The 20,273-nt window shown below is 41.7% G+C and overlaps 1 protein-coding gene across 9 annotated transcripts in view; it reads right to left on the reverse strand.

Moving 5' to 3' along the window:
• SYT14 (synaptotagmin 14) overlaps positions 1-19,509 on the reverse strand; it is a 120,176-nt gene extending 100,667 nt beyond the window's left edge. For 2 of the 9 annotated variants that reach the window (XM_061625307.1, XM_061625306.1), the window contains exons 1-2: positions 19,158-19,509; positions 14,476-14,523 (exon numbers count right to left, since the gene is read on the reverse strand). In XM_061625307.1, coding sequence (XP_061481291.1) covers positions 14,476-14,523; positions 19,158-19,479 — 370 coding nt within the window. In that variant the 5' untranslated portion in view covers positions 19,480-19,509. Of the gene's footprint in view, positions 1-7,782; positions 7,893-8,675; positions 8,710-14,475; positions 14,524-16,456; positions 16,569-18,930; positions 18,986-19,157 lie in introns of those variants that run through there. The other 7 variants (XM_061625311.1, XM_061625315.1, XM_061625310.1 and 4 more) reach the window with 7 other exon arrangements.
• Positions 19,510-20,273: the final 764 nt, after the last annotated feature.

Raw genomic sequence — 20,273 nt, forward strand, 5'->3', positions numbered from 1 at the left:
TATCAGCCATTAGGGCAGTGCGGGTGGTGCTCCATTGCTCTCCCAGCTTCCCAACCCCACAGGTCATGGCTACAGACCGAGAGGGAAAGGGAAAGGGATGAGGTGTGGGCAGTTTGGCATGATGTAATGCGCCAATGCAATACTCCTACCACCATGTACTATACCAAGCTGCCCGTGCCTTTCCCCCTTTGGTCAGCAGCAGCGATCCATAGTGTTGAGAAGCCAGGAGAGCAACAGATCACCACCCACTCCACCCCACCAACTGCTACTGTTCCTCACACAGACAGAATAAACATTTCTAAAAGTGCAAGTTCTGCAGATCAAACTGGTCAATTAAGGCACATGTAGAGCAAGGTGATCCTTCAGTTAAACTAGCCCAAGCTCTTAAAGGGCTTTATGTATTCATAGCATATAGCACTAGCTGACAGCGTGGTGGGGCGCTGCTGCTCACCTGACCTCTGATTGGCTGCATTGCTGCAGCTTACCAGGAGGCAAAGAGGAGAGGTTGAGGTGACAGCAAGATGCAAATGGAGCACTCCTGCAGGTGCCTTTACACTGTGCCAATCTTGCCCCTTCCCCTCTACATCCTGGTAAACATCAACACAACCAACCAGACGTCAGGTGAGTGGTGGCACCTGACCACAACCGTCTGCTACTGGTATATAATAAAGCCTTTAACTTGGCCAGATAACAAACTGACAGCCAGTACAGGTTTAATATGCTGATAGGATTTCTTGTAAGCAACGATGCTACAGCATTTTTCACTAACTTCTGTTTCTGGACCAATCATAAAGGAAGCTCCACATACAGTACATTGCAGTAACCCAGTCTTGAAGCTAATAATGCCTGTATGACTGTAGACAAGCTATGGAAAAATTACATATGCCTGCTCCCTCATGAGGATAATCCTGGATTCTGTCTTGAGGTTGACGGTTGTTGTCCGCTGCCTGTTTCCTCACTGGAGGCAGTCTTGCCAAATTAAGTACTTATTTAAATTCTGACCCAACTTTTTCCCCTCCTCTCTAGGATGCTCCTCTCACCACCTCTCTCATAGCTCAAGTTTCCTCTCCTGGCCTGGACCTGTTTTTGAACCTACCACATAACTATCCCACTTCTCATCTCCCATTCCAGCTTCCTGACCTCTTTCTTTGCCTCCAGTTTGACTTGTGGCCACACAGCACCCTCTAAAGTTGTGAATTATAGGCTTCTGAGGATCTGCCCATACAATTCTAATTTAAAGTATGAACACTTATTAAGGATTATTGTTTATACTATAGAGGTATAACTACATAGAGATGGTATCTGTAATCTGCAGTCCCACACCAATGTTCATTCATACAGGGTCTCACAGATGCCTAACGTCTTTTATTCATGCACTTTTTAAGTTAAGATTTTTTTTAAACCAGGTATGGCAAACCCATGGCACATGGGCCAGATCAGGCCCACCAAACCATTTCAAGAGGCCCACCACTCTCATTCTTCCTCCCCACTGCAGCACTGGACTCAGAGGGCAGAGCAGCACTGTGATGCATAGGAAAATCGCTGTTTCTCCTCTTTAGGTATCTCTCTCACAGAGAGAAAGACAGAGAAGAATAATCCTCAACTCCTCATTGCAGCACTGGGTTTTCTGTAGTGGTTTAAACCTCTACACCAAGACCAGAGGCCTGAACAGGGATTGGTGTGGTATGTGTGCTTTGTGCCTCCACAAGTGTGTGTGTGTGTGAGAGTGAGTGAGTGAGTGTATGCACCAGGGCTGTGGTGTCGGAGACGTGGAGTCGGAAGCAATTTTGGGTGGAGTCAGAGTCGGTAGAAATGTACTGACTCCGACTTCAAAATAAAATTAATATATTAATATTAACATTGATTTATTAATATCAATACATTAATATACATTTGCCATTTATGAAGGAGTCATTGTCGGAGTCATTGTCGGAGTCATACAGTAGAAAAATTAATATACATTTCCCATTTATGAAGGAGTCGGAGTCGGACAGTAGAAAAATAGAGGAGTCGGAGTGGAAGGTTTGACATATCGACTCCACAGCCCTGCGTACATCTTTGGTGTGTGCCTGCACACATGTATGTAGGTGAGAGAGTATATGCTATGCATCTGCGCTGTTTGTGTGCGTGCATTTGTGCATGTCTGCCAATGTGTGGGTGAAAGAGAAAGAGGCTGTGGGGTGGCCACACCAACTTTGGTAAGTTCCACTTTCACCACACCCTGCATTAGCATGCAACCCCATTTTAAACCCTACATGATTAACAGTGCATTGCCTTACATGCTGCATCTGCTTTATGAAAACTACTTTGTTGTTAAATGAGTTTTATTTATAATCACACTGGAGTCAATACCTTCAGTATGCAGTACTTCATTTGCCCCTGTTTACTTTAATGGACTGCAATGTCATGGTAGGTAGGTAGGTAGGTAGGTAGGTATTGATTGATTGATTGATTGATTGCACTTGTATACCGCCCCATAGCCGAAGCTCTCTGGGCAGTTTACAGCAATCAAAAACATTAAAACAAATATACAATTTAAAACACATATTTTAAAAACAATTTAAAACACAATTTTAAAATTTAAAACAATATAAAAACAATTTAACAATTTATTCCTGTTTTCCAGCTACCAAGGAATCTGTGTGCTTCACTTAAGGATGGAAGCAGATCTGGATAACACCTGGGATGAATATTTCCAAAGACCGGGCTATGCACTTGTGTGCCAAACACTGAATTCCCTACAGTGAGCAGGACTGAAACATTACAGATCAGTTGAATTCAAACCCTCTTATTGTAAAAGGATACCTATTTTATATCTTTTGTACTCAGTTACAATCCCAAATGCAAAACAATATTAGGTTTTTTAATATTAATTAATGGTAAAAAGATAGGTGATTAACTAAATATTTTTAAATTTGTGAATATCACTAGTTATTTTATAGCAGGAGTTATTCTACCAGTATCTAAATGCAAAACAATATTAGGTTTTTTAATATTAATTAATGGTAAAAAGATAGGTGATTAATTAACTAAATATTTTTAAATTTGTGAATATCACTAGTTATTTTATAGCAGGAGTTATTCTACCAGTATCTAAAAGTGATGTCTATCATATCTATAAATCTATAATTGTCATTGGTATTATCACATTAAACACTAAACTTAATATTAAGCTAATAAACAAACAAGCTATACTTTACAGTTGAAAAAAGGGTGATCCCATTCGGACAGTGCTTCAAAGAAGGATATTTTCTGAGGTTAAGAGAACACAGCAATTAATACCTAACTAAAGAATGAAACTTTAGCTTCAGCTAGACTAATTAATTATTCATCTACTTTAACACTAAATGCAAGTCTTTGGAAATTATTGGTCTTGTATCAATTTGCATACATGAACCCATCTTTAAGACTCTAAACAACCTAAATATATCATCTGAAGAAGACATGACTTTACTCTGATAGTTTTATTAACCTATGACTCCATAAAGAAGAAGAATGGCATCAACTAGCATTTCTATAGCCCTATCACAGGTCATATGCAGTACAGTATATTGTGCTGTATGCATTCTTTCTAACATTAAGGATTTAACTTCTCATAAATGAAATATTAAGCAAACATTAGTCCATGAACAGAAAGTACTAGTAAGTCTCATCAAATAAAATATAAGGAAATTATCACAATTATACAAAGGATGCACTCCTTTTAAAATATATCTAAAGTTATATCTCAATTAATGACCCAAAAGAACATTAATTGCTTTCTAAAATGTATAAAAACTTAAAATACTAAACGACACATGTGAGAATTACTATCTTGGAACTGTTTTTATGAGATCGAACCTAAGTTGTACCTAGTGAACAAAAGTAATTTAACAAACATTACTTTCTTTTCATCACAAAATAACAGGTGAAATTCACTGAAATTTATGCCATAATGCATTGTCAGTATGAAAACATTGTACCCAACCATATCAATACTATGAATGAATTTAAAGGACATAAAGTTTACTTTAAAAAAAATAGTATTCACAAACTTACTAAATTAAATGTCACTATACTAAGACTTTAGCTTTCTATGCCAGAAAATCAGTATATGTTTTATATTTTTAATGTCTTTCCAAAAGCAATTTCAAACACACTGCAAAAGTATATTCTAGAGCAGCAGTATGAATGGCATTAAGCCAAAACAATTATCTATAATTGTAAGAAAGGATAATTGCTTTAAAATAGCATTTACTTACATAAAGTGTTGACTGTTCAATTGCCCCAATGGTGTATGAAACCATATATTTATCTCACTGTATGTCAATGACAGTTTAATTATTAATGTTGGCAATGCAATCTTATCTGCCTCGCAAACAAGCTAAACAGGTACGGACTTGATCTGAAACCAATGATGGTCAATGAACATACTCAACATTTAAAAAATCAATTCAATATTAAAAGTTATACTGTGTTATAGTGTTAAAATGAAGGTGTTTAATGTAAATTCACCAAACTAAGCCACTACTTTTATTTCTCAATAGTATACATTTCAAAAATTTAAAATAGATATACTAGAAAGTTTTGACTTAATTGCTTCTAAAAATAATCATTAATCAAAGGTATTTAATCACCCTTTACTCCATTTACTCTTCTCCCTTCCTTCTTTTACTCTCTGTCACCTGCTACTTGCCCTTACAAATTCCAACTACAACCATTATTTCCTTCTGCCTGGGTACATGTCCCAACTGGAGACACACCATCACTAACTATTGGCTATATGTGTAGCTCTTTATTTGCTTTCTTGGCTTAATCAACTAGTCAACCTTTAACATAGAGACAGAATGAATATCTGCCATAAACATGTTATGTCAGATATCACCCCCAGAGAGGGAACAGACATCTTGGATATCGCTGAAACTGTGGCATAGGAAAGCAGTGGCTGTAGAGACAGGAAGATGAGGAAGAGACGTATTCCCGGAGCTAATGTTAATTACTTGCGCAAGCAGAAAAATAGCACTCTACATTAGAGATGGGTGAGTTTGCCACCGCTTGCCTTGGTCTGAATCAGAAATAAACCCAAGTTACTCCTGGGTAAACCCAAGTTACTCCTATTAGCTCCTCACTTCTCCAAACTCCTTTCCGCACTCTTAAAGCCTTATCTGGTCAGGCAGTGCTGATAGCAGGTGACGTCACACATGCCAGCTATCCAGGCATGCTGACACACTGCATATCAGTGCTCTCCCTGACTTAAGTTGTGAGAGATAGAATATGGGGCTACTGCAACTTCTGTAGCCTTCAAGAGAACTCTATCACCCAGGGGTAACCTGAGCTGGGCTTGCATGTTTAAAACACATGGGAGATCTCCTTTATTACTACTATAGTTTAGCAGTTCACAGTAGTACATAGTAAGATATAGATTTTTTAAAAGCTCATTCCATGCAAAAAGCAACTTTTTACTAATTATTGACAGCTTCAGAGTACTGACAATTTGTACTGCTCACCAAACTAAAAATACTACTCTTGAAACTGTTAGATTTTTGTTGCGTAAATGAATTTTTAAAAAAATAAAATGAAAAGACTACTCTCAATTTTTTACAGAGAATTAGTTCTGAGACAGCATGTGAGATTTATGAGATGACGTTCTAAAGAACTCTAATTACACTGCAATTATAATTCCAGTGTACACACATTCATAAAGTGTTTGTCACTGCTGTCCTCACTCAGGCAATTAGGGAAATATGGAAACATTTATTAAAGATATTTTACATTAAAAATAGATTGTATCCAGCTAAGTCATCCTGAGAGTAGCTCTTCAAAATCAATAGGTTTAAGTTTGTCATTACTAACTTAAGTCCACTGACTTCAGGGGTATGACTTCGCCAAAGACAGCTCATAAAGGGAATCCTTATGCATATTATTCATGATACTATTAGACCATAGTTTGATGGTAATGTTTTCTACTCATTCCATAAATTAGCCATTAGATGGCACTATAGGTCAACTAGATTACAAAATTTGAAGCCTACACTTCCAAGGCTTTATTTCAGTTCTCACTAAATTAGGACCACGAATACTAGGTAGGATTCAGATAAAGCTAAATTCATTTAAATCCTATTAATATCAAAGGAAGATATCTGAGCATGTGCTTAATGCCCACTGAAATTAACAGATCTTTAAAGTGCTTGATTAGGGTGGATCATACTTTTCTCTTTTGTAAAGATTAACACAATTTTAGATTTTTAAAAAGTAATGTTGCTTCACTATCATCTTTACTTAGCACTAACTCATGCAACAAGCTTTTCTCATGAGTAGTCATTGCTAGATTTAGGTTTCCCATCCTTTATCATCATTAAATAACAATGTTTTACATTAAAAGAAGTTCTATCTCTAGGAATCAGCAAGTTAATGTAACTATATAAACTTATTATTCATTTTAGTGATATGCAAGTGCACAGAACTTGGAGCAAAACTTTTTTTTAAGAATCACAAAATTTTAAGTAAAGTAACTATTAACAACAGAAGATGATTGATTATATCCAACAAAAATCTCTGGTGACATTCAGACTAAACAAAAAAAATCACCATAATACAATGAAAATATTTAAAGAAACATTTAATTGCTGCTATCTAACCACAGAACCCCTGGGAATGGAATACATGCATTAAGCAGGATCCTTCATATTCTACATTATTCAACATTTCTAACGTATTAATCTGGTGTGTTCTAAATTGCATTGTCTCATTTATAACAGGGTCAATTTATATGTTACCAACAACTGAAATGTGGGAGATGTTCTGCGTAGCTGAATCACATACCGCACCAGTAGTGTCTATTTCTAGGAACCACAGGGGACAGTTTGATGGGATGATTACTCCCACACCAGCCCACAGTGTGAGAAGTAACCACATTATCCATTGATTTCAGAAGGATCCTGTAAACAAACATTACTAGTATTCAAAGGGATCTAATGAACCAACTCCCATATCACACTATCAGGACAAATTACAAGTTACATAAAAATAGCCAGATAATTTAAGCAAGTGAGCCACACCACAAATAACAATAGGCTTAAAAGGGATCCTTCAGCTGAAATGCTGTTACTAAAGTATCCCTGACATATTTCTTAACCTCCAAGAAAAGAACTTCCACAGCAAACATTTTTCTACTGCTGAACTTTTTATATTATATTGAGCTCTGGGGAGCTCAATAATTTTCAAAAAAAATTATTTTAAAATTTTCTGAAGCACTACATATTTTAATTATTTATAACACTTCTAAATGTCTAGTTTATTATAGTTACATACAAACACATATTGTCCCTCTTTCCACATCAGAACACGCAGATGATTCCAGCATTGCCCCTCCCCAAGCACAACCAGAAGCAACAAACCATGATCACTGGCTTAGCATTACATACAAACTTACAAGGTGTGGTTTGCTTTGTTTGAACAAGCCACTATCAGACAGCCAAGAACAAATATTGACTTCACATTGTGATTCATGTGGAAAAAAATAAACCACAATCGCGAGTTCAGACATAACTTTAAGCCAAGGACTGTGGTTTGTTCCTCCTATCTGTGCTAGAAGAAAAAAACTGGAGTCATCCGCACATTCACGGTGAATTAACCATGGCTCACTGCAATATCCAAATACAGTCAGTATTTAACTTTTTTTACACTATACAATTTTGGTTTCAGAGAAAAGATTCTTATCCATAGTTTGAAACTAAGAAATCTTAGTTATCTTTACTCTTTTCATATATCTGAACCACAAACTCAATAGTAAAAGTTAATTACTTTGCTTTTTTTTCTTTTGAGACATGTTACCTATGTCAAAGGTGCTTGTCACGTTCTCTACCATCCTTCGCACTTTCATGTACTCTAACTACACCCAGCAGGTCTACAAACTAGATGAAAAGGGGGAGGGGAAGACATTGAATTACTTTTTTGCTTCAAACTCTATATGTTTAATGAAGATGTACACAAAAACAAGCCTTTGTATAATATAAAGTTTGATTCTATAAAGCAATTAAGACTTGCACAAAAACATAATTAACACTGTGAAATGTGTTTTACACAATATAAGATATTGTGGTGGTATGGAAATGGAATGGACTGCCTTCAAGTTGATTCCGACTTGTGCCAACCCTATGAATAGGGTTTTCATGGTAAGCGGTATTCAGAGGAGGTTTACCATTGCCTCCCTCTGAGGCTGAGAGGCAGTGACTAGCCCAAGGTCACCCAGTGAGCTTCATGGCTGTGTGGGGATTCGAACCCTGGTCTCCCAGGTCGTAGTCCAGCACCTTAACCACTACACCACAGTGGTATATGAACTGATAATATAATTCAAATCAATTCATATTACTGTTAAGTTCATTAGTTCATATTACTATTAAGTAAGCACAAAACAAGCAAGTTAAAGTCTTAACTTACAACACAATCATACATATATTTACTAAGAAGTTTCAATGTGTTCAATGCAGCTTACTCCCAGCTAAGTGTGTACAAGAATTATGACTGTATCCATTTAGCACAATTTCCTACATGTCTCCTCAGAACTAAGCCTCACTTATTTCACTGGGACTTGCTCTCTGGTAAGTGTTATAAGATTGCATTGCATGTTATTAGGGGGGACATTAGATAGTCATGCTTCAGTTGTGAGGCACACAATTAACATTTCATCTTCCTACCATCGTTCCATGCTTTACGTCTGCTTTTATGTTCCTGATAAGGCAGAGCAAAATATAATCAAATACAGTTGAGGGGGGAAAATAATCTGAACACATGCAGTTTTGCATTTAAAACCACTTAACATCATAACACTATCATTCATTCATTCATTCATTTATTTATTATTTGATTTATATCCCGCCCTTCCTCCCAGCAGGAGCCCAGGGCGGCAAACAAAAGCACTAAAAACACATCAAAATATCATAAAAACAGACCTTAAAATACATTAAAACAAAACAATTTTAAGAACATTTTTTTTAAAAAAGCTTTAAAAACATCTTTAAAAGGGGTTAAAAACATATTATTTAAAATAAAAAAACATATTAAAAGTAATTCCAACACAGACACAGACTGGGACAGGTCTCAACTTAAAAGGCTTGTTCAAAGAGGAAAGTCTTTAAAAGGCGCCGAAAAGATAACAGAGATGATGCCTGCCTAAACATAAGAAGAGCCTGCTGGATCAGGCCAGTGGCCCATCTAGCCCAGCATCCTGTTCTCACAGTGGCCAACCAGGTGCCTGGGGGAAGCCCGCAAGCAGGACTTGAGTGCAAGAACACTCTCCCCTCCTGAGGCTTCCAGCAACTGGTCTTCAGAAGCATGCTGCCTCTGACTAGGGTGGCACAGCACAGCCATCATGGCTAGTAGCCATTGATTGCCCTGTCCTCCATGAATTTGTCTAATCTTCTTTTAAAGCCATCCAAGCTGGTGGCCATTACTGCGTCTTGTGGGAGCAAATTCCATAGTTTAACTATGCACTGAGTAAAGAAGTACTTCCTTTTGTCTGTCCTGAATCTTCCAACTTTCAGCTTCTTTGAATGTCCATGAGTTCTAGTATTATGAGAGGGAGAAAAAATTTTCTCTATCCACTTTCTCAATGCCATGCATAATTTTATACACTTCTATCATGTCTCCTCTGACCCGCCTTTTCTCTAAACTAAAAAGCCCCAAATGCTGCAACCTTTCCTCATAAGGGAGTCGCTCCATCCCCTTGATCATTCTGGTTGCCCTCACCTGAACCTTTTCCAACTCTATAATATCCTTTTTGAGATAAGGCGACCAGAACTGTACACAGTATTCCAAATGCGGCCGCACCATAGATTTATACAACGGCATTATGATATCGGCTGTTTTATTTTCAATACCTTTCCTAATTATCCCTAGCATGGAATTTGCCTTCTTCACAGCTGCCGCTCACTGAGTCGACATTTTCATCGTGCTGTCCACTACAACCCCGAGGTCTCTCTCCTGGTCGGTCACCGCCAGTTCAGACCCCATGAGCGTATATGTGAAATTAAGATTTTTTGCTCCAATATGCATAATTTTACACTTGTTTATATTGAATTGCACCTCCTCCCAGCTCACCCACCCGTGTCTCGGTAAAGCACACCAAATCGCCACCTTCATCCACAATCAAATCATGGATGACAGTGGTCTTATTGTGTACCAATCTGGCATTAAACAACACACACAGGCCAGTGGGCACAGCAGATGAGCAACAAGCAACCCATCCATGAGGAGTGGCAGCAAGGAACAAGGCGCAGATAGCCTTGCCCTCGTCTTCTATGGTAATTCACCACATCCCCATGGCTATATTTCCCTCTACCCATGATCACTGGCATTGGGATGGCATTACCCATGTTCCTCCGTACTAAGACTCCTCCAAAACACCTAATATGGACCCAGCACGAGCCCACAAACAAAACCTGCCAGAGCCAATTATTCCAGTATGCTTCTGCGAGAACTGGAAATGGTCATACCCATTCAAACCCTTTCACAAATGGCCGATCTACTCCCCCTCCTGTCTCACAGGAAGGGCCAGCCTTCTGCCAGTTACAGACTCTCACTCTGAAGGCATCTGGTGACTTTCTCCTATCATTCAGTTCATTGCACAGGCTCTCATCTGCGCAGGAACTACACATGCACCACACGCCCTCCCCACCACCAATCTCCTCTAGATTGGTTTAACAGAAAACAAATTAAAAAGAAAAAAAGAAAAGATAATATAAGGGGGTAGCGCCCTCACCCTCGGGACTCCCTATCCCCAAGGGGCAACCCTGCCCGCAGTGGACCTGTCGCCCAAGGGCAGCTGGGCTTTTATGCCTCCTGACCCAGCCAGCAGCTGATGCAAGAGGCTGCAAGATTTGCTGCGGCCTCTCTCTGGAGCCAGGGTCAGGCAGGGGGTCCCAGTCCTTGCAGCACTTACCAGGGACTTAGCTGTCTTGAGGGACAGCAACCCAAAGGAGTGAGCAGCAAGCACCCAGATGCTCAGATACACACTCCCAGGGCAGGTCTTCTTCAGTCCCCTAGTGCTGCAGCTGTTGCTGTGCATGACTACAGGAACAAAATTGTGGTCTGCTTCTGCTGCCCTGATGATAAACACATTTACTTGAGAATAAGCACCATTTTTTGTAGAAAATGATAAGTTTAAAAGTAAAAATAATAAAATGAGCATCTGTAGCTATGTCCATGCACAGTCAGCCACCCCCTATGTTTTTAAGAGTAAGACCAAATGAAGGATGCTGTGGTGCCCAGTGTCAGACCTAGTGAGTCCAGCTTGCCCATGCCAGCCCGATGTCGGGACGCGGAATTGGGGTCCTGGGGATTTAGAGTCAGAAGACGAGGGGGAGGGGAGCCCCGTCAGACTTGAGCGAAGGAGAAGGAGAGGAATGTCCCGAGATAGGGTTGCCCAGCAACGGAGACCCTGGGAGCGCCAGAGTCTCGGAGCCAGCCTTGAAAGTTCACACGCCTCCCCCTCCGCCCGGACCTCCCCTTACGCCCATACCGGAGTCGGAATCTTCAGAAGGGGAGGGGCCGGCGCTTCCCCCCTCACCGCGTACTCCACGACGAGTGAAGAGACAAGAAAGGGGGAGGGGGAGACAGGTGGCCCCTGAGGGTGGATTGAGGCGGAGTGAAAGGCTTCGCGCCCGTTTGGGTCCTACTTAAGAGTTGGGCGGGAAAGTGCACTTTGCTCTGTCAACTATCTTTCCATGTCGCAGGATCTGTAAGTCAGTGGCGCTTTATGAGAAGGCGCAGCGTTTGTGTGGATGTCACTCCAATAAAAACTGAATTGCTTTCACCCACTGGTCTGGTTCCGCAGTCTCATCCTGGACCTGACAGCTTGACAGAGCCACCTAAATCACTCTCAACGCTCTCTCCACAGGACGAGGACAAGATGTCAAAGGGAGCGGAGGGGGGAACAAATCCCACTTCTGAGACGGAAGAAGTGAGACTCTTGAGGACTAATGTGGCTGATTTACAGACGGATGTTCAATCCTTGCTGGCAGCAGTCAAGGCGCTGAAAACGGATAATCAGGCCTTGAAAGCCACGATCGATCGGATGCGAACCGCCCCTCCAGCCGCTGCGGTAAAGGTGCCCGTTGGATTACCCCCAAAGTATGCGGGACAAAGTGATCAGTTGGCAACCTTCGTGGCTCAATGTGAACTATACTTGGATGTCAGGAATGCAGAATTTCCGGGTGATGGGGCTAAAGTGGCATTCGTGATCAGCCTCCTGGAGGGAGAAGCTGCAAAGTGGGTGACTCCGTATCTGGTGAGAAAGGATGCTCTCCTAGGAAGATACAGAGGATTCATACAAGAAATGACCGAGATGTTTCAAGACCCGCAAAGAGTGGAAACTGTAGCGCGGCAGCTAGGCGCTCTGAAGCAAGAAAAAGGAACTGTTTCCGAGTATACCAATGCATTTAAAATTTTATCCCAAGAGACTGGCTATAATGAGGCAGCCCTGATGTTCATGTACCGGAGCGGACTGAACGCGGAGATCCTGGATGAACTGGCCAGGACCACCCCCCCCCACCGACCTGCCAGAACTTATTCGGCTGTGCCTGCAGATCGATCACCGACTGGAGGGGAGACGCCTGGAGAAGAGACAGGAGACCCCTAGATACTCCGCCTCGGCGCCTCGCAGCAAGAATCCCTCCACTTCGGGAACGACGGGTAGTGCGACCGAAGGGCAGGGGGGGGGCAGACCAAGGCTCTCGGAAGAGGAGAAAGAGAGACGCCGCCGAGAACGCTTATGTTTCTATTGTTCCAAGCCGGGTCATATGGCCAGAGACTGTGGGCTAAAGAAGGGGAAGACAGAGCCGTCGGAAAACTAGAACACCCAGTCCACGTGAAGGCCGGTGGGCTGGGGGCAGCGTTGTACAAAGGCCCTCCAATGACCCAGCCTCCCTCCAAAGGAGTGCTGGTTCTACCTGTGCGAATTACAACTGCCAGAGGAGTGATGTTCAACTCTACTGCCTTAATCGACAGTGGAGCCTCCACCAACTTCATCGACGCAAAGCTGGCCAAGCGTTATGGCATCTCTAGCTGGACACTGGTGATCTTTTGCTAGGGAGAAAACAAGTGCTTTGCCCTGAAATGTGACTAAATGGTGCATATATAACCCAAGGAATTGCAGATCCAAACCACAATAAAGCAAAGCTTTCTTTTATTGAGAGAAAAGAGCACAATAGTATTACAAAAATACTGGGTGTGTGGCAGTTTAATAATTAATATCCTAACCCATTCATAACTTTAAGCTAAAGAGATCAAAGGACCCTATTACTATAAAGAGTGACAGGTAGGAAAGATTACCTGTCCTAGGCTCGGAATGGGCAGTAGAATACAGCTGAAGTGATGTGGGAACAGGAAGGAATCTCTTAGTCTCAAGGTTTGCACCGAGACCCAGACTCTCTCCCTGGTTCTGTTCCTGACGTCCCTCGATGTGTTCTTTTTGAGCATGGCTACACATGTTGGAGCTCAGATCACCATCCCCCCCTTCTTCTCCTTCTCCAGATTTCAAGCCTCAGTTTTAAAAAGACCTTTTCTCTCACACACCCCTGCAAAGGAGGGAGGGTCTGGTGTGTTTTTTACGCGCACGTGCATGCATGTTCTTGCTGACCCTGAGAAAACTTAGGCTACATCTAATGAACAATGGGATTATTCTGCTAGACGGGAGGGAACTCTGCCAAGGAGAAGATAACACGTATTCAGTAGCTTTTAGTTAATTTTGTGTCTTAACAGCTACCCTTGCCTTTTGCACAATACCTCAGAAACACATATCCAGCCATAAAAAGGGAGGGGTGTGGGGTAGGAGTTTTAGTTCCTGGCCTTGCACTCCTGGGTTCTACTTGAACCAAGACGGGGTTAGCCAAGCAGTCGTAACAAACCAGACAATAACATTTACGTCTAGTTTTATTTCAAATAGTTACATATAGTCAGGCAGTCTAGTGCACATTTTTGTGGGTTAGAGCATAATCCTAACTCACACACACACACACCCTCCAGCAGGGCTTTAAGGAGCGGCAGAACCATCACCACATCCACAGTCCTGCCACACACAGCAGCCATAGCAGAACAGAGGACAGGGCAATCAGGCCTGTTTCAGACCCGACTGAAAAGCCACCTCCAGGCTGGCGCAGTGATCAGGCCTAATGTTGTTGTATAACAGCTGTGAGATTAGCTTGGGATCCAGCACTGGCCCCTCCCCACCCTTTAAATGCCTCATTTCAGGGCTTTCTGCTGCCCGCCACTGGTAAAGGTACCACCAATGGGCCTCCCGCCCACCTGCATATTCAGCAGCTGGCAGGAGGCCAGCTAAGCTGGGAGAGTGGGGCAGAAGGACACCTCCACCTCCCTCTCCCAGCCAGGCATGAGGAGAATTTGGATTGCTCTTTCCATAACTCTTGCAGACCTGTTTAAATCATCCACAAAAAACCCACAAATGTTTCAATAATTAAAGTACTCAAAGCAATTGTTTACCTTTTCGAATGCAAATTAGTTCATGTACGCCACAGGTTCTTTCACCACCTGTTCACAGAAAGACAGTTAAGCAGTAGAAAAACTATAAAATATATTTCAATATTTATAAACTCATCTTAGCCCTTTTAATCATTTGAAAGACCTTAAAATGTACTTGCAACATTAAACTGGAGTTATTAGTCTCTTATTCTATTTCCATAGAAGCTTACATGAGATTTGAAATATATAAATGATAACTTACATTGCAAAAACTTAACTTGGCACTTAAGTATGCAAGCTTTGTAGTTATACAAAGAGAGCTTTTCTGGGCAGAATGAAATTTCAGGCTAATGAAAGTGAGTTGTTCCACACAGCAAGTAACTCCATCAAAAGCTATTTGTACACTTATAATATTCAGGTGTCTAAAAATGTTGGTTTGGCTAACCAGCCAGCCATTACTTGTGGTTGCCACCAATCACTTCCTCTCGAGTCCTATGGCAGAGAGGCAGGATCATGTCTCACTTGTATGGAACAAGGGTAAGAGGTCGCCCTCCCTCTGTCAGAAAGCGACTCCTGCAATTTCTTACTTGATCAAAAACCACAATGGAATTGAGGCTGTGTGCTGCTGTCTGCACTCATCCCTGGAGTGTGGATTTGTGGATGCCTGCAACGCTATACTATACTATGCTATACTATACTATACACTAATAGGCAAAAAAAACCCTTGCAGTTTAAGAACGTACCTGTAGCCGACAGATATTTCTATCAAACTTTAAAAAGCAAAGAAATTGGGCAACTATACTGAATGCACCAAGGGGCAGAGGGAAAGCCCCTTTCCAAAAGGAAAATACTGTGAACAATATCATTGTTTTTCAGGGATCCCCCCACCTTTTTATTCTACAACAGGCATATGTAGCCTCCCACCTAAATTTAAACCAAACCTGTCCCTGGCCACATCCACACCAGACCTTTATTTCACTTTAGTCATTACTTCTCCCAAAGAATCCAGGGAAGTGTAGTTAGTGAAGGGTCGCAAGTTGCTAGGAGACACCCTGTTCCCCTCACAGAGCTTCAATCAGAGTGGCTGGCTGTTAAATCGCTCTGGCCACTGGAGCTCTGTCAGGGGAACAGGTGTCTCCTCTCAGCACCCTTCACAAACTGCACTTCCCAGGATTCTTTGGGGGAAGTCATGACTGTCTGAAGTGAAATAAATGTCTAGCATGGGTGTGACCCCCTGATTAGCCAAGCCAAGCTGTGAGTCTGGCTTTTAGAACACTGACAGTTGGTTCTTGCTGAGCATGCCTGGCCTTATCATTTACTCCAATGCAAAATTTATTAAATTAATTAAAAATCAGCCAGGCAATTTTTTTAACTTTTAAACTGCAATGAAGGTCAGAGATTGGGGCAAGGTCAGTAATCGTATTACAGCTACTCTGTGAACATGGCTGATTTTTAATTAATTTCAACAAACTATGAGAACACTGACAGAAAAAAGGCTGTTTTTCTCTCTCTCTCTCTTTTTATACTCTGAACTCTCTATTCTCTCTGTTTGTATATCGCCATGAAAATTTAGAGGGTTGTTAAGCAAGCATTTCTGAGTTCAGTTTGGTAAGGTTTTGTTTTAAAATGAGCTTATAGGAAGCAGCAGAATGGCATGGGTGGTATTTTCAATTTAACATTGTGGAAATCCATGCTGGCTATAGTATACAGCCACTCTCGTGGCTGTATAATACTGTACTGTACTGTACTGTATAATAAGACATGTATTATAAAATATGATCATTACTCCCAGCAGTCAGGTTTATGCAGCCCCAAACTCAGCAATGTTTCAAGAAATGTAGAATAAAGCTTCTCTGTATGCTTGTAAAGTAATTCCCTTCTTCCATTTACAATGAAGCCACAGATAAAATGAAGCTTTAAAATGAAGCTATAGATAAATATGCTGCTTAAATTCTAAATTTCAAAGACTGGGGTAGTTATAGTTATATTTATAGTACCTCACCATTTCCATGTCCTCTTGAATCAAAATTGGCCTTTTTCCATGTGTTAGAAATGTCCTCCAGCATCATCTGGCAAACACGGTTTGTGGCTCTGGTTTGACATGGTGTCTAAAACTACAAACCATCTTTTGCAATCAGTCAGTAAACCAGAATCACATAGCATGTTTTGAAGCAAGTTTGCAAACCCTGGTTTGGGCTCATGGTTTGGTGTGATGTCTCAATTGATGGACCCCAGTAACAACCACTGCTCCACCTGCAGAGACTAATCAACCACAGAAACAGTAGCAAACTTATTAAGTTGAGTGCCAAGAGGAACTCTAGTCTCAGTTCAGGTACCCCAAACTATGGTTTCAGACCCAGCATCAGGGACTGGAGTGGTTAGGCACCTGCCAAGAGCCCAGGGGCTCGGAAGGGCCCATCACTGATATTTCTGTTGTATTCCCAAGTAAGGGAATTAATACCTAGAGCCATTCACTATCATTACAGAATCTTCTCAACATTTTCTTTTAAAATATATATATTTAATTTAGTACTTTTCACAAATATCCCTAATAGATATAATCTTTAGAAAATCTGGCTCTGATAAGTGCACTTAAAAGAAGTATCTCGAGACAGAAAACTGCAATAAAATGCTAAAGATATTAATAAATGTGTTTTCTTGATTGTTATTAAATATGATGAATGAGAATATAGTTTTTTTCAGCTATAAGATATATTCAGACATTTGCATGATAGTCTCTCTCATTTAGGAGAACACAAAGAAAATCAGTGTCTACAAGATAAACAAGGATAATGAAGATGGCAATGACTATTAATTAATTCAATCAAAACAAGCAACCCTTTTCTGAGACAGGCCAAAACATCAGGCAGCCTAGCTGGAAGTGATCAACAGAGACTGTGCTACTGTATTAATATCATGTGTTGTTACACACTTCCTAAGACTATAAAACTGGTCTCTGTCAGAGACAGAATTCTTGGCTAGGTAGAGCAGTAAGCTGACTCACTTAAGTCTTCTCTACAATTGGGTAATTATAATTTTTTTTTTAAAAAAAAAAGTGTGTTCCCAATGACATTTATCATATCTTCATGAGTTAAAAATTGTTTTAGAAACTATATAGACGCCTTCTATTCCAACTTGTGATGCTTAAAGGAAAGATGAAATCTTGCTGCAAGTGGCCCCATGTGAATTTCTTTATAACCACAACCGTTTGCACACAGCAACTTACATGGAAGAGATCTGGTTCAGGTTGTGAGTTACATGGGATCAGAGTAAGCCATACCAAAGTACCTGGGACTTATGGCTGTCACTATACCAACGATATATATGTTGCATGTCAAATACATAAAACAACAAACTATTCTTAAAGGATAGAAGCAAGGACAAGCCGTAAAAGGAACGTTTTTGGGCAAATGTTAGCTTCAGGTAGAGAGCACAGATGGATATTAGGAGTGTTAAATCTGTACTCTCAAAAAAATGAACATGATACTAATAATGACATGTTCCAGCTCTTCAATAGCAACTGATTCTTTTTTTCACCTTCCTTTGGTATCAACCAACTGCACTGAGTAGTCACATATTCTACAAAAAATTAAAAGATATATTTTAAAAACACAGAATATAGCAAGACCAACAACCACCTTCCTTAGGAAATGAGAAGCTTGGTTCTTTTTGTAGATTTTTAGTTGTGAAGCAGCTGATAAACACTTTCTCAAGTCTTCCCGGGGTAGAGCATTATGCTATGTGTGTTTCCATGAGTTGTACCATCTCCTCAGAATTTTTTTTTTACCCCTTCTCTTATTCATTATTATGATGTAGAAAGAGCAACAGACCTTGGAAACACACACAACAGGCTGTATCTAGGGCTGAGGGCACCATCTCCAGGGGATGGGGCAGGCAGGAAAAAAGGGGTATTAAACACTGCTTGTTTCCAGCCAGGAAACACAAACTGAAGCCAACTGTGTGTGAGGAAGGGGTTGAAAAGGGCAGACTTTCAGACAGTGGGTTTATTTATGTCAGACATGCATTCAAACAGCAAAAGGTTTGTAAGGAGGTTGTGGAAGTGAGAAGAAAATAGGTTTCCTCTGCCCCAGCTCTTTTTCATGCCCCTCTAGCCTGTAGCACTGGGGTGGGGTGGGTGAGACCAGCATAACTCACAAGTAAAATGGTAAAGAATGGAATTAGTGTGGCAACTACTATTCCAGAGGTGATTCATTGTTATATTTGGTTGAGAGTCGCCTATATTGAAACACACAGAAGGGGAGAAGAGGTAAAATGAAGAAACCCAGCAGACCCATATAAACATCTAACAGTACCCTCGCCCACCAGTATATCGGTGTGTGTTTAGGGTGGGGTGGATGCTGTATCTCGCTTTCTGTAAGCGTCGACTCCATGGGGGCAACCGCTGCCACTGTGGTCGGGCTGTGACAGCACCTGGCACCACAGGGGAAAGCCGCCTGAGCGCCCCTTTGCACCTACCGATGGTTCTTCTGCGGCTGACTTTGGGAGTAGCCCAGGACCACCCCATCATCAACCTTCCCCCTTCTTTTTTAATTTATGTGTTTGTTTATTTCGCCACTTCTCCTCAGGGAGCGTCCCCCCCGCATGTGTTCGCCCCTCCCCCTCGCTCCCCGTGCCCGCTGCCCAGGTGAAGGGAGGGGAGGGGGTTATTCAAGAGGAGAACAGCCCGTTATTGGCCTACTTACCATCAATCGCCATGATCTTCCAGGTGGGCCGTACCAAGTGGAACTCACGTAGGAGGCACCCTGTCAAGCAGAGCCTGGAAGAAACAGCGGCTGAGGGAAGGAAAGCGCCCGAGGGTGGGGGCCGAAGGAGGCAGCGGTAGAAGAGAGGGGGGTGTAAAACAGAGTGGAGCGTGCCAGAGCTGCGAAGCTGCGCGTGACTCCTCCTCCCGACCTCCTCCTCCCAGCTCCGCGCGGCCAGATTCGAAAGTGCGGCGGTAGCTCTTTTTCTTCTTTTCCTCCTTTTTAGTTTTCGGCCGGCGCGCGGCGCGGCGGTTGACACCATTGCCCAGACCAACGGTCATGACACATTCTCCCGCTGTCAGTCAAACGGCTCGGCGCTGCTGCTGCTGCTGCCGCCGCTGTAGCCACCCAGCGCGAGCCAAGCTCTGCCGTTCAGCTTCTCGGCTGGGTGTGTGGATGTGTGGCGGCACGGCGGGTGTCACTCGTTTTCTTCCTCGGCTCGGAGATAAGGCACAAGAAAGAGGCAGAGAGAAAGAGAACGCATATTGATTATGTAAAAAGAGACGTTTGGGTCACTTTGTTTAAGGAAAGCCACATACACTCCGTTTCTAGAGCGGTGCCGTGTTCACTTCTTGCACCAAAGAGAGCAAGGAGTCTTTTGGCACCTTGAAAGACTTAACAAAACAAATTTATTTTGGCATTAGTTTTTGTGGACTTACAGTGCTGCACATCAGAAGCATGAAGCGCTGTCCTGAGTTACAGGACCATTGATACATGGTCAGGGGTAGGGGGGAGTCGGGAATTGAACTTACCAATACACATGCAGTATACATGTTGTTTCGATTTCGAACCCGCAACCTCCAATAGCATCTGTTATAAACCACCCTGTTCAGATCTTGTAAATTCAGGTCTGTGGCTTCCTTTATGGACTCAGTCCATCTCTTGTTTAGGTTTCCTCTTTTTCTACTTCTTTCTGTTTTTCCCAGCATTATTGTATTTTCTAGTGAATCATGTCTTCTCATTATGTATCCAAAGTAAAATAACCTCACCCCTCTGCATAGCATACATCTATTTGTATTTTAAGGTGCCATGTTCAAGACTGTACTTTTATTCTGC

The sequence above is a fragment of the Rhineura floridana genome, chromosome 4 (assembly GCF_030035675.1).
Source record: "Rhineura floridana isolate rRhiFlo1 chromosome 4, rRhiFlo1.hap2, whole genome shotgun sequence".
Taxonomy (NCBI): Eukaryota; Metazoa; Chordata; class Lepidosauria; order Squamata; family Rhineuridae; genus Rhineura; species Rhineura floridana.